At 39.2% G+C, this 25124-nt stretch overlaps 2 protein-coding genes across 2 annotated transcripts; both read right to left on the reverse strand.

Annotated features, from left to right (window-relative positions):
- Positions 1-148: 148 nt before the first annotated feature.
- LOC125762418 (allatostatins) lies at positions 149-24842 on the reverse strand. Its single transcript, XM_049424487.1, has 4 exons — positions 24416-24842; positions 2165-2515; positions 1902-2068; positions 149-1820 (listed from the first exon to the last, which is right to left on the reverse strand). The coding sequence occupies exons 2-4, from the start codon at positions 2479-2481 to the stop codon at positions 1687-1689; spliced, it is 618 nt and encodes a 205-aa protein (XP_049280444.1). The 5' UTR covers positions 2482-2515; positions 24416-24842; the 3' UTR covers positions 149-1686.
- LOC125762422 (probable salivary secreted peptide) lies at positions 4756-5703 on the reverse strand. The gene is made up of 2 exons (XM_049424490.1): positions 5324-5703; positions 4756-5240 (listed from the first exon to the last, which is right to left on the reverse strand). The coding sequence occupies exons 1-2, from the start codon at positions 5501-5503 to the stop codon at positions 5067-5069; spliced, it is 354 nt and encodes a 117-aa protein (XP_049280447.1). The 5' UTR covers positions 5504-5703; the 3' UTR covers positions 4756-5066.
- Positions 24843-25124: the final 282 nt, after the last annotated feature.

Raw genomic sequence — 25124 nt, forward strand, 5'->3', positions numbered from 1 at the left:
CTTCCAATAGGTGAAGGTATGCAAAAAATACATTACAATTATTTCACAGTAATTATAAACATTATACACTCATTTCACGGATTCTTAGATATGCTGTAAAAAAACCAAAAGAAACCAACAGAAAATCAAACCAGATTAAAAAACCCTATTTGCCATGTTCATTTACCACTACGGTGGTATTTTATTGGTTTTAAATTCCAGTTCAGTAGCTTTATTTACCATCGCACGAATTTTTAGTAAACATTTGATTTAATATTCCTTACACGGTAACTCTGCTGCTTTAGTGCCACAGAAGCTGTGCATATTTACAGATAGTTGGAAAGGGTTTGTTTTGTTTTGTTTCTTCTTTTATTTTTATTACACGCAGCAACACACGCACATGAGAAGAGAGTACAGAGAGATAGATGTAAAGTTTAGTTCCATTACATAAATGTATGTAAATTGCAATTGAACACTTTTGCATACTTTTTGGATGGTTGAGCCATGAATTCGAGTTAGCATATTTGTATTCGTTTACCATTCTATAACGTACGAAACGTTTGCACCCAATCGCTCGATCTTAAAAGAACGAGTGTTGGTGTATGTGTGTTCTTGTCGTGTTGTAGAAAGAGAAAACTCGAAACTCGAAAGGACGTGTTCTGTATGTGCGCGTTACATGTTGATAACGACCATTTAAAAGTGTGTTTTTTTTTGGGAAAGTTAACTAACTTGCATCAGTCGTTAACACCGTATACTGTACATGCAATACTCTGAACGGTGTCCCTTTCCATTTCCAAACAGTGTGTTAGTTAAGATCATGCCGGCCAAAAAGGAACTGTTGGGTAGAGTATGAAGTAATGAAGGAAGAAATATTAACGATACATTAGGGTACAATTGCTTACGTTAGACAATAATTAGTAGCAGAAGACTTCGTAAACGGAAGCTCGTAAGCATACGTTAGGGTTTTTTTTAAAAGGGAAAAGTTGGATGTAGTTTCATGTTTCATATTTATCATCTTTATTATTTCCGATTCATTATACATGCTTTTACTGTGTGTTTTGTTGTTTGTTTGTTTGTTTTTTGTTTAATTTAATCGCTTAAGTTATACCTTTCCTCTCGTTCAACCTCTCTCTCTCTCTCTCTGGACTCTTGACGTGTTGAAATTTGAAGTAAAACAATATAAATAACTGTTGAAGTGTTTTCTTTTGCTTTATGTTTTCCATTAGTCAGTTATACCATCCTGGTGGCATGATGAACGCGGTAGTAGTGTTGTTGGTCATGCAAACTACGTGCTACATTTATCTCGATAAGTTTAGCGACTCGTCGTTACCTTACTGGTGACGCCTTTTGTGCGCCGGCCAAACGTTTCGCGTAACGCCTAGTAGTGTAATGTGTCCATGGGAGATACATGGTGTGTGTTGGAGAGTTGGTTGTGCTATTCTTTATATATAATTTACACTGCGCTACGTCAGTCGTGGAAAGCGCCAAAGAACTATCATGGAACTCGGCATGGTCGTGTCTGGCTGGTACACCGGGTGCTGGAGCTAATGGGAGCGGGGGCATTCATTTCCAATCACACTCGCACACGTGTTGTTGTCTTTTTTCTTTGCTGTTGTTGTTGTTGTTGTTGTTGTTGTGATGCACTGGCCACGCCACGGAAACGGAACCGGATCCGGATACGGTCGGTGTATATGATGTCACTCGGAATTAGCGCTTGCCGAGACCAAAGTTGTACCGGTTCGGTAGTCGCTTGTTGAAGTCTTCCGCGTCGAAGTAACGCTTACCGAGACCAAAGTCGTACGTACGTCTCTTGCCTAATCCGAAGTGATAGCGGTAAGCAGCTGCGAACAGAGAATCAAAGTTAGAAACCTTAATCGTTTATTCTTTCGCCAAACATTCGCCAAATGTTAAGCTCCACTTACCACCAGCACCATTGCCAGAGGCAGCTCGTTTCGCAGCATCTTTGTCCTTCTCTGCGTCGTAGTCGAGCTGGCCATCCTTCGTGATCAGATTGGTATAGTCGTTATCGTTCCATCCGAGCTGATTGCCCACCAGTCCATCGTACTCGTAATCGTTACCTCCCAAAGGGCTGCACAGTGAGGAACACAGTGTGAAACATGCAGTTCCGTTCAATAAGCGCCTGATCAGTGCACAAGACCAAAACCAAATCCCAGTGTATGCTTACCTCCCGCGCTTTCCGAGTCCAAAGTTGTAATGGGGTAACCGTTTGGCGCCCGGTACGTCCTCGATGATGTAACGCCGTTTGCCGAGTCCAAAGTTGTACTTTGGCGATCGGACGGCTAGCATGTGCTGAAACTGGGACGTTGAGATTTCTCCCTGTCCCGATACACGATCCCGCGTCAGATCATCCAGGTCGAGATCGTTGCCACCGTTACCACTGCTACCGCTCGAACCACTGGCCGGAAGTGACCAACTGATCGACAGGCAGAGGGACAGCGTCACGTACGCGATCAGTGCCATAACCCACGTGTAGCTACGCATTCTTCTGCTGAACTTCGGTAGTGTGTACCACACGCTAGACGAGATAAGATGAGATAATGAAGGAGAATGTAAATGTTTTGGTAACGTTTAACACGTGCCGGAACAATTGTCTGTAAGTGGTCGAGGCAAGTAAAATTCCAATAATTTTATTTATATTACTCTTAATATTAATATTAAACAATTAGAATATCTCTTGGGGATGGTTCAACTATTACGAAACGCAAAAATAGTTAATTTTGGACCTCCTTCCTGGAATATCGTAGGAAAAAGTAACGCTGTTATTTGCATTATAAATTGGTGATCGTCTCCCCACAACTTCAATCACAATAATTAAAGCAAGATATTTGGAATTAAATCCCTTTAATTGCAATAAAATTAACAAAAGTAAAGGATATTCTATGAGCACTGATTTTGCACGTCGATGTTGATAATTTGAATTCTCTTATCATTTAGAATGTTTCTCTTCAGTTTCAGAAACCTTCTTCAGTCCATATTGATCCTTGTTCGTTATTTGCACCAATGCTTTCTGAGTAAATTGTGTTCTTAACGTCCTGTTAGGCAACATTCTCAGCAAAACTTTAAGAAACTGTTAAAATGTGATCCATTGTTTTCTCTTAACCTTTTGCTACCGTTCGCTAATTCGCTATTTGTTTTAGTTTCGAAATTATTGGAGTCACTCCTTGCAAATCACGTTATGTTAACCCTATTTTAGCTATTTTGAGAAGAACTGCGATCTACGACAAAACGTTAAAACAAACACATCTTCTTTAATATAATTGGGAAATTGAAGCTAGATCGTGTTCATTATGACGGTTCTTCAAGAAAATTTCAAACCAACAGGAGGGTGGTTACTCTACACTTGATTTCAATCCTTATTTTATGCTGCACTTTACTGGTACTTTTAGTGTCGAGAGGACAGAACTAGACTTTTGTTGGACGACTCTTATTTTTCTCTAAACGAAATCTTTTAAATGGTAAAAAAAGTGCTAGATAAGCAATATATGATGGACACCCCCTGTGTAACAAATCGTAACGCAAGCAGTAACCCCCCCTCTCCCTCCCCACCAGTGGAATGATCCCTTAAGCATAACTGGAGCAAGAGCATAACGGTAGACGGTTAACACAACCGAGCAAAAAAAAAAAGCAGAACAACGATCACAACTTTAAACAATGAATTTGAAATAATTCATCAACTTTTACAATCGCGGTCAAATGGTAGGAAATATCGTAATGAATTAAGTGTCTGCTAGATTACTTAATATTTAGTCAGAAATCCGAGTCTGCCGTTGACCAGCTCAACAAGATGCAATGTACTAGATAGATACTCTACTCAAGATAACTTAATCGAACCATAAATGATGTAAAGTTTTCGTTAAAGTTAAAGTGCTCGATGAAGTTGTTAAATACCCTGGATATATGTAGAGGAAATAAAGTCATTTGTTCCATACTGCGTATTTCAGAATTCCAGGTATATCTAGGTATTGTCTATGCATCGAAAAAGGATATTATTTACATTTAAGTTTACAAATGCTAAAATCTCGGGGACATCTATGGTACCACGAAGTATGCCTTCTACAAATAACGCTTGACTATATTTAGGTCTAATTAACTAGAGACTCTAACCGGAACAAAAGGAACCTGGCAAGGCGGTAAATCATTATCTTAGCTTTCTGTTTTTTTATAATATTGTGAGAGGAACAGACATTTTTCGAAATTTATTGGATGTGAGCAAGTTTCATTAGTAGAACCTACTAGTCACTATTGATTCACTAAACTAGAGCAATACTATTGATCGGACAGACTGAAGAGAAGAATGTTTGATTCAAAGTCATCTAAGATCCATCAAAATATTTACTGTTCACAAAACCTCATCGGACAATTCAACACATACTGTCCTATTGATTACAACCGGTTAGTGATTTTGGTCTGCTGCAGAAGTCCATTGAATCACTCACAGTTGACGCCTCCACTCTAGTGGATGGGCCTGTACAATGATCTTTAGGTAGTCAGCACTCTCAACTAATACGAGGTCGATGACATCAAATTGATCATGTACAAAAGAACCGATTTAATGGTAAAAAGGATGATGGTTTATTAGAAAAGATTTAAAAAAAGTCGCCACCAACGATCTTGTTGCAAAACCATTTACATTGTTAAAGAAACAATCAAAATTAAAAATAAAATGTATCTGAAATTCTAAAAATTTGAATATTTGTAACAACTTTCACCAAAGCCAGTAATATCGCAACAAGTAGAGTAAAAATAAATAGACAGTTATTTCGTGTTGCATTAAAATAAATTTACTGCTACATTTTAACAGCTTCCACATTGACTGCAAAGGCCGGTTTGTAATTTAAGTTCCGCTGACAGCATCATTTGCCTTCGAGGCGCTTCCATCGCGTGGCTGTTGTTGTGATAAATGGTGGCTCCTATTCGTTGTTGTTGTTTTTTTTTTGTTTCGGCACCCGGGAGCCACCCGTATCGTTTTGAATCTCAGCCGAAAACTGATAACAACATTTGATCATTAGGTTGCGTCAATGTATCTCACAACGGCCGGGCGCCATTCACACGACACCTTTGCCATTCTATCGGCCGTAAATTTCCACAATAAAGTTGTACCCGTTGCCGCGCTGCGATTTCAGATGGATCGTCGTATAGTTGTATCCGATACCGCCAGCATACAAACTAGCGTACCCGCCCTTTCCATTAATGTACTGGTCAAGCACGGTAATGGCGGAAATGTTGCGTCCCACTTGGCCCTATTTTGTCGAACGAAATGTATCGAATAACGAAACATTAGCAAGCGTGGTTCGGGAGGACAAAACACGGACAAGACACTCACCTTTAGCGGATACACGAGATCAATCGATTTCACCTGCAGAATCGTACCGGAACGGACCGCAATTGTGCGATTCAGCAGAACGTCACGCGGATCCCGAACGCCCCAGAAATAGTTGTTGCTCTGGCTAGTTACCAGGCAGGCAAAAAGTAACACAGCGGCAACTACGGCGAGTCCTTTCATGTTGATTGTAATGATGCACAAAGCACAATAACGAACCAATTAAACGTGCAAATAAAATTGGGCCAAAACTTTCCCAATGCTTCCAGGCGGGAATCAAACACGATGCTCGATGTTGGTGGTTACCGTTTGTTGTGTCTTGAGCGTGTAGCAATTAGACTATTTATAATGCAAAAATCTCAGTCCACTCATCTTTATCTTATCAGCAGAAAGAGCAGCTACAGCAGCAGGGCTCAGAATCAATAACAGTAGTGTCAGTTTTTATTTTTGCCAACGGTACCGACACACTGGGGAACAACGCGCCACCAGTAGTAGCCTCGTGTTATAGAAGCATACAACAAGCTCCCAAAGGTTGCTAGTGTGAACCAGATAAAGCAGATAATAAGAACTCTCACTTGTCGTACAATACATAGCGGCGACAGATCTGATTAGGACATTGAAACTCACTTCTACATATCTACTTCCGGCCGAGCAAGGTCTAGTAAGGTATGACTCAGTGACCGGGTGACCGGGAATGAGTTGAAATCTGATTGTAAGCTTATTAAAATAATGATAAGCAGACCTTTCAATGGCCATGATTACATGTTGAAATGAATCCCTTTGATTCACTGTTATCATCCGAAATTGTTATTCAAGGTGAGCTTAATGGCATTTTCATTGCAGAATGAAAAATTGGTGGATAATTTACATAAACCACCAACTATCAACAAGTTGAATTTTGAATCATATTTTATAGAAAAAGGTATGAATATTTGGGATAGGTTTTGTAGGACGATGCGATATGTAAACAACTCATTAATCATTAGCCAGATATACTTATTTAGCTATTAAAATAATAAGGATATGTTTCAACTTATTTAAATCTAATTTAAATAATTTTAAATACTTAAAATAATATTTTAAATATTATTATGTTAATAAATTTTTTTTCCTTTATAAAACATATACAAAAAAAAACTATCGTGCTTTATAGCACGACTATAAACATGTTCACTTTCAATTCCGCACCAGTATGTATGCTTTGCTGCATCGATTATCGTCACATCCGATGGCCAATCGATATTGATGCATGAATCTGGTTTGGTTCTTGTTTTTATACAGAACAACCCCGGACACACTGAGTCAATGTTTTATTTTCACCGTTGCATAATCCTTTCAATATTACTCTTCGATGTGTCTCCACGCTTGTTCTGTTCCGTGTTTGTTTTTGTTTTTTGCTGTTTTTTGCTTGCCATGTTCCTTCGCAACTCGTTCCGTGTTTCCCATAGCGATCCATACAGACAGTTGCCAGAAATAACTGTCCACTAATCTCACCGTTACTACGAAGGACTGCGGAAGTAGTCGTTTGCAGTAGGTGGTAGTAAGACGAAAGCTTCCCATTATCATAATGAAAAACATAATCCAAAAAGGGGAGACAGAAATACACCAAGAATAGCTCAATTGAAATTGTCTTTTGTGTCTGGTTGAGTAGAAATTGGTGATAAATTCTTTAAGCATTTAACGTGATGAAGGAGTGGAAAATCGTTTACTACCAGGAAGCGTTTAATGTCTTTCCAAAGAAATACTACATTCAAAGGAGAAAAGATATTTAAAATCATTCACTTTCTTTGAGAAATATTGAAGCCTGTGTTGTCTTGTTTGTTTATGGAAAATATTCTTTCCAAAATATCCGATACGAAAGATTTTCATGAAAATTGTAGAAATAGCAAAGAATTATAAAATTGATAAAGTTTCTATAAAAAGAACTCGACCAATAATACTAATGCTTACAGAAACAATAATAAGCCAACGCAATTATATGTCATTTGAAAAGATAAAAAATAATTAGATATTCTAATTCCTTATGCAGGAAATGCATTGTCTATGTATTGTCTATCTGTCTAACTATCAATAATTAGATCTATTGTCTATCTAACTATCCTTCAATTTAAAATATTGTTTAGACAATTTTCTCAGATAAAATCAATTAATAGATAGTAAAGAAATTCTCCCATATGATATTATCATCGACGCCCAATTTTTTAGTATCGATTTCAGTGCCAACAAACGATTTAACTTGTTTAAATAATAATCTTTTTAAAAAACAAAACATTATCACATTTTTTCCCGCGCACATGTGATGGCTGCAAAGCGTTAAATGCGTTACAGCGTTACAGCAAAAACGTACGCAGCCACAAATGTGTGTACGCAGCCTTCGAAATAATGTTCATTGCAATGCAACCAGAAGTTTAAATGGAGCATTTGCTTTTTCATCTCAAATTTGTGTACCACAAATGAATGATTATAATTCAAACGTTTACAAACAGCTTAATGCAAATGATGATGATGAAAAGAAAAGGATTATTAATATATCGACTATCTTCCTTCTTTAGCAGTTCGCAAGCAAAGGGGAAAAACAGTGTGAAAATCCTGCTAGCATTGGTAGAAGCTACAAACATGCTAAATGGCGAAAACAAAAACAATTAGCAAACTCAATTGTGCGACTAATTGATGGAGTGTTTCCTTTCCGCTCCGTTTTGCTGTCACCAGTCGAGCCAACAGCAGCGTACCACAGAACTAGAGCATTTTGTTGTTTTTTTTTTAGCAATGGCATAACAAAGCCGAACGACGGTTTAGTCGTAGCATAATGAATGGGAGTGTAGAAATGGAACGATTATTTTGCATCGAGCGACGACTGTTGCATTAACAGTCATGGTGCGTTTGACACGATGATGAAAAAACATAGAAACATGGCAAATGCTTTAAGGGAAGCGAGTCAGCAGCCAAAGTCTTCTGCAGCATTCGAATAAACTGTAAGTTTGCTCAAGTATTAAATACGCAAAGAAAAAAAAACAATTTTCTAGTAGTTTCGAACGAAAGGAACTAAAGCTCACACATTTGTTTTCTATTAATTATAACCAGCGCTCCAGCGGATAAAAATTGTTGTCAACAAGCCTTTCTTCTGCAAGCAAATCGATGATGGGCTTCATGTTTCGTAACAGTCAATATTGTACACTGTAAACCGTACAACCTGGCACGACTGACGATGAAATTGTTGCCGAGAATTATTAGTACAATCGTGACTGGCGACACCCCTTCAAAGATGGTTGCGGTGAAGCCTTGGAAATAATAGTTGATTAATTACAAACATTGTATTCGTCATCGTCTCTTTTGGAAGCCTGCCCACTACGTGGCAGGTGGTCGTTTGGTAATTGTGTTACGTTGCTTGAGAGAGAAAGAGGGAGAGAGAGAAAAGGATAAAGGGAACCAGATCAACAACTGGTGTTGAGCTTGTTGAGTAAAGGAAATTTTACCATCCTCCAGGATTGTGAGGAAGAAAAGAGGGAATTATTCCGCGTTCTGTCACCCACACGGGACGCCTAAAATCATGGAAAGGCAAGGTACGATTTCAGCAGAAGCACAACAACCGCGTGCCAGTAAATGTTTTGTTGCAAACACTATTATTGCTTTCGGCAGGGTATCATCCGAAACGGGACCTTTCCCTATGGTGGTGTATCGAATGTGCCCGTTCACGTTCATCGTTCCCATCCCTCCCGAATAGTGCGAGGCGTGATCGGAAAAGCCAAACACACGCCGTACACCGAAAGCCCGTCAAATCGCCAACAACAATAGCTATTATCTGGCATTATTTATCATTCCGCAAATAATCCTCGCGCGTATCCTGGCGTATGTGTGGGGGGTAAGGGGGCGCGAACAGGGGCGGTACACGCTTCAGTGGCATGTTTTATTGTACACATTTTGGCAGGATCCGCGTACCGATGAACCGACTGCGTGACTATGACCTGATTAGACGTGCTTATGCATCTGGGCATGGAAGCGCCCGGTAGCTGACGTGTTTGCACCAAATTGAAGCAACACAAAAATAAAGCTAAAAAAAAGCCAAATCAACGCACACACACACGCAACGCAACATATAATGGTCCACTTATTGTGTGGCTGGTCGGTAGTTGTGGAAGGTGCTTTATGGATCACATTATTCGAAATATTCTTCCCCTTCACTAATCTCATTACTAGCGATATTTGAAAAAGGAATTGTTGTGCTAAAGGATTGCGGCATCAACGTTCCGTACCGTTTTGGAAGCTTTCGGTTTTTACTGTGGCTTCTTAAGCAGCCACTTGACTATTTGACTTGACGAAATATGCATCACGAAGGGTTAAGCTAATTGAATTCCTCTGCTAGATAAGCCAATCTGGTGCGTTTGCAATTTGATGCAAATTAAGCTCCTTTCAATACCACAACCATGTATTCATGGAAGCAACGAATCTGACTAATCTTGGCTTAAAAACACTTATCGAAACATATTGGTAAGCATTAACAGCAGCTTAAACCATGTTCGTACCTCGTGTGGATCATAAATTCAAATTTAATTTTTTTTGTAAAATTAATAACCAGCTATCGTTATCCGAAAATCAATCGTAGCGAAATCAGCTCAATCTCATTATGTTTGCCAAATACAACCCTGAACGCCTGGTTAATGATATCGTTCCCTCGTATCGTCTTCCGTTAAATTGTGCTTATGTCGATAAAATTGGCAATATTCTGGCAGCGAATTTGCGAAGTGGATAAATTTAATTTTTCTTCCCCTCGATTGTACTTTGCGATTATCCGAACGAACTCATGATAACGATGATGAGGATGATGATGCACACAAAGTCAACAAAGCATCGATAATAAAACGCGCAACTGTGTGTATTCTGCTTGTCGAGTATGAGAATCAATCTTTTCCGTTCGCCAAAAAAAAAAGAACCATAACGCACATATGCGTTCTTACAGCTCAATTTACTTCGTCCAATATTATATCCGCTTCATCGAACTCGTTCACTCCTAATGCGGTGCTTTGTTCCTCCGGCGGCTATGCATCAGGAGAAAATGATCGTTAAAATTTACTATCCTCCCTCCCTTCGCCACAAAACACGACAAAAGCTTCGCATGTGACACTAAAAATCCACCAGATTACCGTCCAAGGAGCTAATTTTATCGTTCATAGAAAAGCTTACGAACCTGCTTACGAACCACTACTGTTTGGCCCCTTTCGGCCAGTATGGCATACGGGGAAAAAAGCACATTTTGCAGCTTCTTTTTTCCCCCCTTTCAACGGATCCCTTTTTAAGGGGTTGCGGAAAGATTACAAAAAAAACGGTGACACACACTGGTTACCACTGGTTGTGGTAAACATAAAATTTAATGAAGTTTACGCTTTTGCGCGCAAAGATACCATACCCTAGACCTCGACCCGCAATCAGCTTCTTTAATTGTTCATCCGTTAGTAGCTAACGCCATCTTCGCTCGTCGATCATTGCTTCGCCCTGATGACTTCTTGTGACTTTTTAACTTTCGCAGCTAATTGAGTATGGTGTTAGCGGTTAAGTACAGCAACTGTTGATAATGTTTGTTCCTCTCATCCCCTTCAATCTTGGCCACTTTTTTACACCACATCGGTAGTTCGTACGGTGGAAGGATAATTGTGGGATTTCGTGTTGGATTTTTTTCTGTTCAGTTACGGTGTATGTTGGAAGCATATTCCGAAGTGTTGCTGTTTTTTTTTATTTTGGGGCTTTGCTTATCACTTTACAAGTGATGGGTGAATCTGATTCAGATTCGTGAATCTGAAAGAATCTTTAAACTGAATGAGTGACTATGAATCTCCATTCTGATTCATGAATCTTCGTAAAATCATGACTCCTAGGGACAAATTCGAAACTCGGGAAAAGCTAGAGATTCCAGAACAGAAAACTACAAATGTAGGAAAAACCACAAAGGAAAAAGAAGTCAAAAAACAAAATTCAACTTAACCGATCTTCACTATCGAATGCTTGTAGTTTTTGGATTATGTTTTCTTCTGTTGTGGAACAATAAGAGGTTTTGGTTTGCCATTTTAGCCTTGGTTTGAGCTTATTTATCTATAGCTGAATAGCCGAGAGTACGGCCCCGGGTGCGATTTTTTACCAGTCTAATCGATTAAAGTCTGGCACAGCTACCATCTACACTAGAGATGAGAATACTCATTCTTTCCAGAGAGTTAAGACAGAGTGAAAGAGTAGTTTAACAGATTTTTTTAACTTTTACTCACTCTTTTGAGAGTCATAAAAATATTGTTGTAAACTGCTCCTTTTAATACTCCTTGGCGTTTTTACTCACTCATTCTCTCTCCCGACTCACTCCTTGGCGGTTTTACTCACTCACTCGCAGTGCCGACCAATGGCTCACGTTTTTGCATTTGAATGAGCAAGTTCTTTGTTACTCTTTTTGGATTTAAATCACTCTACTGCAGTGATTAGGTATTTAATTCACTGTAATTTCGTGCAAAGCTAATTAATTTGAATGTAATTATTCCAAATTTTGTATTGTACTTACTCACTCTTATTGCGTGAGTTGAAACGCAAAGGAGTGAGTCATTAGTCGGCACAGAGAGTGTGTGAGTAAAAACGTAAAGGAGTAAGTAAAAGAATCATAAAAAATCCTTATACTGAGTTCAAATCATATACTCTTTAAACTCACTCACTCTCACTCAGAGTGCACATCACTAACCTACACACCGGATCGCCCATTTAATTTATCTCATCTGCATAAAAATAACTATTATTCTAGAACTGAATAAGTAAATTTACTAAATATTAAATTTATAAATTAAAAATTCATGAATTTATTAGGATTCACGAATGTTTGAGTATTCATAAATCATTTGAGAATCGACTCGAGATTTGAATGACTCCACACTGAAGATTCATATTAACGACTTTTTTTATTAGATTCATTTCCATAAGATTCAAACACACCTTAGCTACAATTCTTAGTAAGTATTTACCCCGATCGCCGGATTCGTACTACGCTACTGAGAATCTGTATAAGGTATGTTAAAGATTTTAACCTTATTATTGCTTGATGGTTTCACCGTTGAGAATGCCATAATAGCTCATCAGGGAATAAACGGTGGTCGAAACTCCTTGAGGTAAACCACAGAAGAAGAAAAAAACGAAACAAAACAAACATATGACGCTGTTTGCAGCCTATGACTTCATCCCACTTCAGCTGCCACAAAAATGCTGATATTAACTTTTTTTTGGTTGTTGTTTTTGCTTTGCTTTCAAAATATTTTCCACACACACACGTTCGGTACTGATGGTACGAGATTTTCCACTTGCGGAAAATCTTTATTTCGGTGCTATTTTTTTTTTCGTTCACAATGTCTCTATCACACTTGCCGTGCAGCCTAAGGGTGACCTACGCTAAGTCTAGCAGCTCACATGCTGTCGACGTTTACTGATGATTTTTTTATTAGCATACCTACACACCAACAACCGTCCCACCTTACCGGTTCATTATTGAGAAGCGCCAGGACACGGATCGGAAGCATAACGACACTTTTCAAACAAATGACACCCACCTTCGTTCCGGACACTTCTCACTCCCATTCGGGTAACGTGGCGCTTTACAACGCTTCCGGCATTGACTGACAACGGAGCGAACGAACGAGATAAAAAAAACTGCGGAGGGCTTCACCTTGCATTTGTTGGTGTTTTGGTGTTGGTTGGTCTTGTTGCATGGATGATGGCATTCGCAATTCGGATAGCACCATACCGAGCAGCCTAAAAAAGCACTTATGCGGTGTGGGCTTCGGGTATTGGAATTCGGAAGTCAAAACTGAAATGAACACACGCTGACGCTGACAAACATAAAAATCACGTCCGTCAGTTATCATCATGAATGTGTTTTTGGTTGGTTTGTGCTTAACGCATGGACGAATAGCAAGCAGACGGAGAGACTGCGGCACAACCGAGAGACAAACCACGTCCCGTACGTACTTCGTTCGTTCACCACCAATGGATTTGTGTTGGTTTTTGGTTGGAAGATATGGATGTGAATTTTTGTGCGTTACGATTGCATTCCTTGCATAATCGTGATGGCAAGAAACCACACACACACACACACTCATAGAAAAGGACATCGCTTCTAGGAATGCAATGTGTGGGTTATGATGGGTTATTACGCAAAATAAAAAGTAACCAGTTATGACTGATTGAGTTATAAATTGCATTTTTGTTACTAATTGAATATGCAATCGAAAGCAGCGTAAAATGCAAGGAATTTGGGACTGTTATGACAGCCATGTACGAGGCAGGTAACAATGTAATATTTTTAATTGAAATAGTAGGAAGTATAAGGACTTCATGAAATTAATTTTTTTTAAATTATCTTATCATTTTAAACATTATAATCCCAGATAATAAAAACTTTAAAACTTCTATTTCCACATCATTTGTTGTTGTAAAGTCATTCATATATTGAAATATTGAACGTTGATCGCAAATAACAGCATATGTGAAAATAAGCATTTAGAAAAGTTTATTAATATAACATTAGGCTGTTGAGATTTATTTAACTTAAATATTTAAAACATTTTATTTGTGTGGCCAAATGTAAAATTAGTCATTTGCTTGAAAAAATCAATTTTAATCGAATATATCTCAATTATCGAACTAGCCGTTAAAAAAATTTGAAGATTAAATGGAAATTTTATTATGTCCTTTTATTAGGTGCAAAAAATGCAAATATGTGGTATTATACTTCCAAACATCACACAATCATGAACAGAATTTAACTCGTGTGCGTCTAAAATTTGTTTCGTTGATTTTTTTATTTACTTTCTAAAAACAATTTAAAATGTAGTTTTGTTTTAAAACCTATGCAAAGCTTTCATTACATAATATTGATCAAAAAACATAAAAATAATGTTTTAACAATAAAATGTTTGCTTCAAATAGGCTCTCTCAGGCGAGTATTTTGTTTTTGTATTCATGTAGAACGGCCTGGCCGTATTGCTAGGCAAGTATTAGGCAAGTATTTTGAAAGATTAAATTTATAAGCCACAAATGATCAATGGAAAAACATTTGTTTGCTAAGCAGCTTAACGGCATAATCCTTATCTTTGAGGTGATATTCACTTGGGATAAAACTCTCAATCGGAGAAACAAAACCCAGTGCTGTAGTATATTCCCTACGTTTTCACTGCTTTCACGCGTCACGCTCAATTTTGCATAACATCCGCACGACGATGATAACACAATGACGGCAAAACAACCCAACAATGACAACGCAAACGGTTCTCCCCAAGCACCGCAAAGGATGTGCACACACTTCAAAGGCTCTTGGACGGTGTAATGCAATTGTCACGCCATCCCCTGCAACGAGTCGGTCGATGTTGGCGCCGCAAAGTACAGCAACTCGCGACAAATGCAACAGTTACATTAAAAAATAAAAACCTCACCACAAGGCATGGAGCAGTTGTTGCTCACCGTCAAACCGGAAGCGTATAGGTGATTATCTGCACATTTCGTGTTTGTGTTTCTCGTTCGTTCGAAGGCTCCAGTTCGACAATCTATTCATGGTTCCTGTCACAATCCGGGCAACACCATGCACACCATTGCAGGTGGCGGTCCGTCAATGCTAACGATCAGCGTCACCCACGCGAAGCTGCCAGAATGGTCCTCGACGGCAACCAAATTATGCAAGTAATAAGGGATAATGAATTTCGGCAAAACACCATCAGCGACTGGCGAGTGTCAGGAACGAAAGTACGATAGCAGCCCGAACGGGACACGTCATGGAAGAGTTTATGCATCGAGTATTCTTCCATCCTTCGCCGTACGTTGTTGTCATGGGAACGTAACTTTGAATTCAACTTGTTTCGTCTCAATCTTACAACCGTTGGGAATGGACTAACGTTGGATTTGGCTTAGAAGCGGGCTGGCCACTAAGTGGACGATGATGACTATCGGGATCAATTAGGTTGTGGAACGTAACGGGCAATCAAATTCTCGTCAAAATCTGTTGCAAACGTTTGTTGCATGGGGTTCCCTTTGGCGATAGATTCAACCGTGCTTTATGCGTATCATCTTAGCAGATTTAACCATACCGGGCCAGATCCTTCGCTTTGCTGAGTTCTCCACCATGTACCCAATGTGGGAAAGTATGTCGGGCTAAAGCACCACTTCATGCCAGTCCTTTAAACGTATCATCTTCATTACGCATCGAGGGCAAGTGTTGTCTAACAACGCGTGAAAACGAGGCCAAAGAATAAATCGAAGCATCGTTGCTGCACTTTACGACAAATTGACCATTCTTCGGTCGAGCGATGTTCTATTACTCTCTCTCTTCTTGGCTTTAACGACCTTACAGGTCACGCCGGCCATTTCTGGCTTACTAGACTTATTTTACCACGTAGCCAGATAGTCAGTCCTTGCTACGGAGGGACGGTCCGGATGGGATTTGAACCCGGTCCGGCCGTGTGGACTGGCGCCGTTTATCACATGCACCACCGAGCCGCCCCCGATGTTCTATTAAGTGTACCAATAAAGCCAATAAGCTACAGCACCAGTTATCATTACACAGTCTCCTATACGAAAGAAAACTTTTCCTTTTGTATTTGAAAAAAGGACAACTTAAGAAAAACGATAAAAAGTCTTTCTCGGCAGCATTTACTTATCTTTGTTTCATTTTCTCATTTCCAGCGATAGTCACCGGGAAGCGTGAAGGATACGCTTACCGATTGACGGGAAATTAACTGCACCTTGGCAAGCGAATATTTCTATTGAATCGTGATTGGACGTCTTTCTACCTTTGGGCCCGGAAATGAAACCGTGAAATGTTTTTGTTAAAGTTTTATTCTTTTATGATGCAGCCAGAAGCAGAAAGACGCTGAAGTTTACAAAAAAGAGCATCTTTGTAAGATTATCGTTTGCTAAGAGGCAACTGTAGGAAAAAAAAGTTTTATGGATCAATGGTTTGTTTTTTATTGCCAATGTGTAAACTGCATTTTGCAGGATTTAAACTTACTCTGAACTTCAGTCTGAAGAACTGAAGTTAGGTTTTTTAAAATCATAATAATAAAAACATTTGGGGCGGCCCGGTGGTGCATGTGAAAAACGGCGCCCGTCCACACGGCAGGGACCGGGTTCAAATCCCATGCGGACCGTCTCCCCGTAGCATGGACTGACTATCCTGCTACGTGGTAAAATAAGTCTTGATACGGTCAGGCCGTTCTAACCGAGCAAAAAAAAAAAAAAAAAAAAAAAAAAAAAATTTGTATACAGTTTTCAAGTCTTATGACTAAGAATAGTTAGTAGTTTAGTAATAAAATTGTGTAACAAACATTACGAAATCTGGTATCAATACGGCCAGGCCGTTCTATCTGAATAAAAATTTACGAAATCTAGTAGTAAAAATAAAAACGGTGTTCAATTTTACGTTTTTTTTAATTTTAATCTTTTTTAACATTTTGTGATTTAACAACCTTCAGTGCGATAATGATTTAACAACTGTTGCCATAATATCAAAACTTATGGTAAAGTTATGGGAACAGTATTGTCATATAAGGAAATTTTTAGGCATTATTTGACATTTGCAGCAATTCTACAAATATTAAGATAAAAGAATATGTTCCGATTCTATAGACTTCAGGCTTCTAAAAACATATAAAATTACGTGATATTACCAACAGTTAATTTTTAAAACAGAACAATCTTAGTGTTGATGAAATATTTTAGCCATAATTGGGTTTATTTAATTTATAGTTGAATATTTTATTCTCTTCGCACATCATAATAAATCTTCGGAAAAGATTTGAACCGCGAACTAAAATGCTAGAGTTTATATGTAGGCAATATCAAGAATTTACAGACACTGTGTGTGTTGAAGCATAATATATTATCCTGGTACGTTCAATTTTAAAGTTCAGTAGCGTCCTTTGGTCTAAATTATTATTCTTAGACATAAACAATTATTTGACCTAGCATTATTAGACGTAAATAATTTCTATCTACCCAGCTAAGGATGTGACTATACATATAGCCATATCAAACCTGTCTTAGTAATGATGAAAAACTTCAACAACTCTTATGAACATTTCAGTTCTTCAATGCCTCTTTTCAAGAATAAATTAATGCTTTTTAGGCAAAACATAGTTTTTAGGATCGACTACGGGCCACACTTCCACTGCAATAAAGTTAATGATCTAATAATTAAAAAAAGTATTTCTTTAATAACGCATACATGACCGATTAATTGTAGTGGACACATTACTGACAAGTATGTGTTAAAATTATGCTATCGTAACACGTTAAACAAGTTGTTTATTGATAAATTATATTATTTTGTTTCGATTTAAAATTTTCTGAAAGTAGCATGTAAATAGTAGAATGTAATACTATTTAATTTGCAGCTGAAAGTTTTATTCTCATCGCACAACCAATCATAAAACAATCACACTCGCAACATGTAAAGCACATAAACAAAACAGACAAAACGAGTTACGCTACGGGACTGTTTGTTTACGTTCATGTAACATCTTTTCTTGCAGCAACCAGCCACCAGCTGGCGTTGCGCCTTTTCTATGTCGAAATGGTGTCACGAGTAGAACTGATCAACAGGTTCCTTCTGCTGCATTCTGCTTTCCATTCATGGGCGGGAAATGGAAGAGAGAGAGAAAAAAAACCCGTGGGAAAACTGCATTGTCGTGTTGCAACTGTCGGTAAGGTCAAAACTTTAGCCCTTTCTGGGTGCCTTTTGCCATTGGGTAAGGCAACCGACGACACTGGCATGTGACAGGTTTAATTGAATTTTTCTCAACTCCCATCTCTGACATCGTTTCGTCGTTTACACGAGTTTATTTACGGCCACGGAAATGCAAAAGTGATAATCCCTTCCGGAGTCGGGTGCCGATACACAATCCGTGATTTTTGCTTGCGGTAACCGTCCAACGGCAAGCGCCAATTGATACACGCTTGAAGAAAGGTTGACATGAGTTAACGTCGTCCCGAAGGAGTCCCGATGCAATTTCCCGTTGGCGGAATGTTACGTTGTTGTGCAAAGAATAGGGGAAAAAATGCACGGAAAACGGTGACACTTGCCATATGGCGCCGGTTACTGCCTGGTGCCTGAACGTTATGTTTATTGCATTCTGTGGCTGCGCCACATAAGCTGGCCTTGAATGCCGAGACCGCGAGAATGATTGTATCAATTTGTATCAACATTTCTTACTTTCTTTTCTCGCTCGAAGTACACGAATGCAAATGGTAAAGCACAGGCAATCGAGATGGTAGATATGGCCAGTTATTGTGTTTTGTACTTTTTGAAAATTTACCGTACCATTCTGTACTGTGGGCTTGTATGGGGAAAAAACTGAACTGGAAAGCTTTATGCTTTCTCGATACCATTTGCAACCGCTTTGTAAAAGTAAAAAATAAAACTGTTTATTACACCATGTCTCGGAAAATGTCTTAAGTACATCATAAAACATTTGAGCCCGTTTCATGGCGTTCGAACAGAATATTGAACCTTTAACCTTGAATATTCAGCACATTTTATTTGATTTAAAGTTCGATTTTCAACTGTGAAATGCTGAAGTATTGCAACATTTAATCGAAAAGCATTACTAAGTCTTCTAATATGTTCAATAATGAAAAAGAAATGTATTCGAATTATTATTTTCCTCCCTTATTATTGAGTTTCTTTTCTTTATGCTCTAGTATCGTACTACTATTACGTATAATGTCTCTTATTTTGCAATTTTTCGTACACGACTGAAGAAATAAATCCATCGATAAAATTGATAAAATCATTAGAAAATCTTCTATCCTTCCCAGCTCTTCTCACAAAGAAGCTTAAAAGATTGGACACTAAGCCCAAAACCTAATCAATACACATAAGACAGCATGACAATATGCAATTGGTTACGCTTTTTTACGAATGCCAGCTGGTTTGGGTTTTTCGGTTCTAGCGAATATCTTCCGACATCATACCGAATCCCAAATTTGCTCTACATACCGTTGCTGGTTTACCCGGTTTTGTCAATACCGACGATCTTGAGTGTTATTGTGTTGAGCAGATGTGCTTCACCGAAGCGAAATGCTCGGTGGAGGATTAAAGTGACTTTAGATGCATTTTGTTGTTTTGTTTCCCCGAGGAGAGTCAAAACCGGATCGAAAGCCGGATAAACAACAACTGGTCTGGTGGGAGTAAAAGCAACAAAAACTCACCCTCGGGATACGGACGGACGATGCAAAGCGTTAAGATTGTCGCAATTCTCACTGTTTGATGGTTGAATGGGATTCCGCTTAAAATTCTACGCATTTCGCACAGTACCCTTAGGGGTGGTAGTTCAGCGAACATTAAGCTGTGGTGTGAACCAACGAACGAGAAACACAACTCAACGTAGCTGGGTTGCCAGCTTCGTTACGGTACGCGTTGTTTGTGAGAAAACTACTTCCCGGCCATGCAAAAACGGCAATAACTCGGAAGTGATGTGATAAAGAAAAAAGTAAAATGAACTCCTTCTTGCTTAACTTCATAGTTTTGTAACACATCTTATTTCAAGCACATTATCGAAATGCTACTTTACCTGTACCATTGACAGTGCGCGCCGATAACATTGTCCAACACTTCAATGGAGCAGGATAAAAATTGAGTAAATTGAAGGATGCTTCTACGCTTCCGGCTATACTCTGCTTTCCTTGTTATGCTTTCCATTTTCCGAACGAAGCTAATCTTCTCGCCACAAAACAGCTGCTCAGTAGAGCAAGTGTCCAACCGAAGGCAATCAAGACCACTTGAACGAATTCCTTCAACTTTGGTCTTCTACGTAGGCCACGACACGATCCACAATGGAGAGGTCCGAAAGTAAACCCAAGTAGGTACGTGATCAAATTCAGGAGCCCGTGTGTGGTCTTGGTAACTTTCTTTTATTTCTTTTTTCATTTACCATACATCAATGTTTGGAGGGAGATTTCCTGCAAACTGTCCACCAGATCAGGATAGGATCCTTTACCAGAAACGAGGTTGATATGATGAATTTCTTTTAACAATGACAATAGCAACGAAGGTGACAGGGTGAGTGAGATTGAAAGAAATAAAACATGCCCTAAACGTGACAATTAGGTTATCAATTTTTTCTCCAACATGTGAGACCACTTCGGCTACTAAATGGAGACGCCTGGTGCCTCACATACACACACGGAGAATTTCTGAGCTTCGCGCTCTTGATTGTGTCCCCTTTCCATCACGTCTGATTGAAACGCAATGGACCAAGGTGACGTGTTATCCATCGTTCATCATATTTTCTCATGCCATTCGGAACCATCTGTTTTAGTGAAGGGTCTACTATCCAGTGTGTCCAGTACGAGTATCGATGGTGATAATCAAAGACTAACATGAAGAGCGTGCTTTCGGCAGAGCAGGAATGCGGTTTTGGTATGCGTTCAATGATTTATTTTTTCGACCCATTTCATCGTTTGTGGCATTCAGGAATTGTTACGCTACTTTATGGCAAGATAAGGGTGTAATTCTGATGCATACCGTTGCTGTTGAAGTGAAGCTTTCGGGGAAGCAAATGGGTACAAGAATCAATTACGGATAGGCATGAATTGTTTGTGGGAGAAAAAAGATTATTTCACAAAAAATTAAAGTCTTATTTACTTACTTAAAGACTTATTTATTGTCAATATTGCCGTAAAATTATTAAACCTTTGCATCGTATTTTCCCAACCCGATTTTCATGATTTTTTTTGAATATTTATTCATTGTTTATACGGTTCAGTAATTCAATTTTTTGCATTTAAATTGAACAAAACTTTTTTTTTTTGTTTCGTTTTACACTTTTGCTAAATCTCCCACGAACCAAATGGTTTGGTGTCGTGAATAATAAACCTTCTCCCTTTGTGTATGATTTTGTGCAGCTGGCATAACACATCACACCAGCGCGCAATGATAAAACGAAATGTGTTTGAATAAATACGATTGCTTTAATGGCCATTTGTCTAAATATAAAAAAAAATACCCAGCCAGCTTATTGCGTGTACCGTTTCATACACGATTTAAGATCCTACGCGTACAATATGCTACCGTACCGGGGGCGTAATCACGGACTATGTGTCCAACCGGCCAAACGCGTCCGGTAGTTTCGTTCCGTGTTTTACACACGAAAAATTGGTTCCATTGTGGACGTTTAGGACAATTTCCCGTACGCGTACAGTAAGCGTTCATTAACATTCCGACAGTGTTCGGTGGTTCTTTTGTAGGTGGGTTTCGTACATCATAATTTTGCATCAACCGTAAAGGGCAGTACAAAAAGTTCTGTGACATTACACCGGTCATAGGTAGCTCCAAGACAAATGAAAGAATCATTTTAGGTTTACCTAAAAAACATTAACTTAGATGCTAGGTCGTTTGTAGGAACTCCTACAAAGTTCATATTCCTTCAAGAATAGGTCGTCAGTAAAGTACCTAACAGGACATTCTTCGTTGGAAGAGATGCAAATATTTATTTACTGCTTCTGTGTCTTAGTATATACACACACACGTGGAAGAATGTTGCCCAATGACCGTCGTTAAACTTCCGGTAAGGATTCGGTCACGAAACTGGGACCAAAGTGGGGTTATTTGGATTTAATAAAGCAATGAAAACGTCCAAAAGTACAACCATCCCCATTCTCGTCTGGCCTTGCTGTAGTGATCGGAAATATTCACATACGGTTTCCGGTTAATCGTATCGCTTCCCTCCGGGGAGGCGAGACAAATCCCATTCTGGGAGGTACTTTGCTACGCAACAAAGCTTGTTACACATACGCCTGTGTATTCGTACTATCGAACGTTTATTGCTTTGTTTGCATTATTTTAAACAATGCTCCATTGCACTCGATTAAACTGAACCGAACTATGAGAAACTTCCGTTGAGAATTTCTCCGGAAATCGTTGGACGCTACCGCTTCTGAGGGTATCCACGATTCAATAACTTCTAAGCGGAAAAGAGACACTCTTCTTATGTTCTACACCACGAAACGATACAAGAACTTTACGACTTATCATTTGACGTTTCGCTCTAGGTGAAATGAGAAACTTATGTTCACACCGCACCACGGTCGAACACTAATTTTGGCACATCAAAACGTAGTGCTTTGAACCTTTGGAACTAGCATACGCAATATACCAAGCAGGAAAAGAACAGATTTGTTATTTTCGGTGAATGTACCGAAGAATGACCGTTGTTCTTGCATTCCGGCACCAAGAAAGCAATCGGCTTCCGTAGCGGAAGGCACCAAACATCGCTTCTGCTTTTGATTTCGCAGAAAGACATTTTGCTTTCCGGTCTCGGTACCGTACAGCATTCCCATTACAGTGCATGGCAGCAGTGCGAAGGTGAGATAAATTTGCGTGTACAATTTTTAATGTTTTGTGGAATGTTGTGCAAAATGGGCAACGTGAGCAGCTCGAGATCGTCATGTCTAATATTGGAAAACTAATTAAATTTCGTCAGCACCCCTGGAATGGACAGGAACGAATGAAGGGCGACGCTTTAACGCAACATTCACACATTTTTGAGACGGCATTTTCAGACGGTCGCCTTACAGCGGATGGTCTGATGCTTTGATATATGATACAATAGTCGATAGTCTTATTTAAAGACAAGCACACGGTTCCAGTTCGTTTTTCCGCTTGAATAAGGATAGAAAAATTCCAGTTCCATTTTTTGTTGCTTCTCTTTTTGGCCAAATTATACGTAGGATGGATAATAAATTTCATTCTGCATGAAGGATATTTCGAGACACTGGACACGTTTTATTGTGACAGTCTTAGCATAAGAGCAACATTGGTCGGTGATATTTTGGTACTCTTTACAAGAAAATGTTGTCTTGTCGAATATCTGCTGTAGCAGACGTAACTGGCAAATTTATAGCTTCAGTCTGTCTTCTGCCTGTTTCAATTAAGACATTTAAATGCCATGTTTGAGAGGAAGAAATAACGTAGAATAATCCAAGAATCGATACAATTTGGTTCAGTTTATCAACGCCAAGTCCAGATTGACGTGTCACGTCATCAGAATAACACCGTACAACCTATTATGTGAGTTCATTTTCAATCAACAAAAACCATACAGAAGAGGTGAGTAATAGACTTAAATAAAGTTAACGAAACCCAGAAATGGCCAAGATCTCCCTTGAGGTTGTAGTGCCACAAAAGAAAAATCATAATGGAGGTAGGTGGAGTAGGTAGGTCTACCAGTTGATCGATGATCAGTTTCTCTTAATTAAAAATGTCTTATTTTAGAACAATTTTGTGTCATGACCCAGATACATGTTCCAGCTGAAATCGGGTATCGTGCGATATTTATAATTTTTCACAATTTCTACAATTTCTTTGTATTGTGAGTAAAGGTATTTCTCCAGTTTTCGGGTAAGTAGATGATTCGATGAAATGTTTCATCATAATTCCTTTCTAGAAATAAAATCATCTTACAGAGAATGTTGCGATAAAAAAAGAATTTCTAAAAATACCTTTCCCATTCCCAATGTCGTATTTGCAATCAGCGCAGAGGGTGTGAAGAAACGATGATTTTTGTTTCAAACATTCATTGCAAACACGTTGCGGAAACAATAAGCATATTTCACTGCGAAAGCTCTTTAATAGCATCGACTCGGTCGTTCAATTAACACTTGCCGAATCCATGCCGGTGTAATTGATTAAATTAGACATTCTAAGACTTCCATTTCCGTCCATGATGTACGCAACAATCGTAAACTGGTGTTACACACCTGGGCTAGCTTTAGGAGTCTTATTTTTATGCCTTTCAAGTCGTTTGCCCCATTCCGTGACGCAAATGATATCGGAACAAATGTTGACTTTCGTGGTTTTGTGAACTGAGCGGCTTTTGGTGTAATTAATATTAATGCAAACGCCATTTGAAGTACTCAAGACATTCAAAACGCTACGTGGTAACAGATTTGAAGGTGATCAGTAATCAATTAAAGCGTAATTAAAACAATAAATCATGATTATCCCAATTGAAATGATGACCGCTTCATTGTACGAGCAGTTTGATTCTTTCGTTACACTCTCATAAAACTGTTAAGATTTGGCACGCTTACCAGTATTGAAATGATCAGCACTTCCGTCGGTCAAAAGCACTACGACAATTTGTTCACCGCACCGAAAACGGAGGACAGCAAACGCGTGATGTTTTTGCTTTCGGTCACTTTAATGTTTAAATTGTGGCACACTAGCGGCAATGCAAATCGTTGCCACCGAACGCTCCTGTCCCGAGAAGAAATAATGTGCGACTTTCCAACTGAATTTCTACACTATCAATCGTAACAGGTGATTTTGCATATGCACGTATCCTTCCACACAATCATTTGCAACAGATGCACTCACTCACTGACGCCGCTGCCAAAGGACGCTTGGTACACCGCGTTGATCCTCACACGGGGGGTCTGCACTACGCACTAGCCAAGTGTTGACTTTATCTCCGTACAGCAGTTGATGAGCATTTACAGCCATCGCTTATCGTCCTGCCGCTTTTATATTATTCCGCGTTGAGCATTTTTGCCGCCGCCGCCGCCGCCTTTACCACAACTAACTGTTGCGCGACCCATCCTCACGATCCGCGCAGGACCCCTTGCGGCTACCGTCGCAATTGAGCGGTTTCTTTTTCCCGCGGCTTTCCCGACGAACCGGGTTCGGGTGTGCGAAAAACGCACCCGGTTAGTGTGCTTGGCACCCAAACAACGCTGGGTAACTCGCAAGCTGGGAAGCTCGCGTTCGGTAGCGCATCGTGTCGCGCTTCGTGTTCATCGC

The sequence above is a fragment of the Anopheles funestus genome, chromosome 2RL (assembly GCF_943734845.2).
Source record: "Anopheles funestus chromosome 2RL, idAnoFuneDA-416_04, whole genome shotgun sequence".
In the NCBI taxonomy this organism is placed as follows: Eukaryota; Metazoa; Arthropoda; class Insecta; order Diptera; family Culicidae; genus Anopheles; species Anopheles funestus.

Excerpts from the sequence above, each read along its gene's own strand:
- LOC125762422 (XM_049424490.1), bottom strand. The coding sequence starts at position 5,503 with ATGAAAGGACTCGCCGTAGTTGCCGCTGTGTTACTTTTTGCCTGCCTG. Across the intron at positions 5,241-5,323 it reads ATCTCGTGTATCCGCTAAAG|GGCCAAGTGGGACGCAACAT; the intron begins GTGAGTGTCTTG and ends TCGACAAAATAG.
- LOC125762418 (XM_049424487.1), bottom strand. The coding sequence starts at position 2,481 with ATGCGTAGCTACACGTGGGTTATGGCACTGATCGCGTACGTGACGCTG. Across the intron at positions 2,069-2,164 it reads GGACTCGGAAAGCGCGGGAG|CCCTTTGGGAGGTAACGATT; the intron begins GTAAGCATACAC and ends CTCACTGTGCAG. Across the intron at positions 1,821-1,901 it reads CTCTGGCAATGGTGCTGGTG|CTGCTTACCGCTATCACTTC; the intron begins GTAAGTGGAGCT and ends CTCTGTTCGCAG.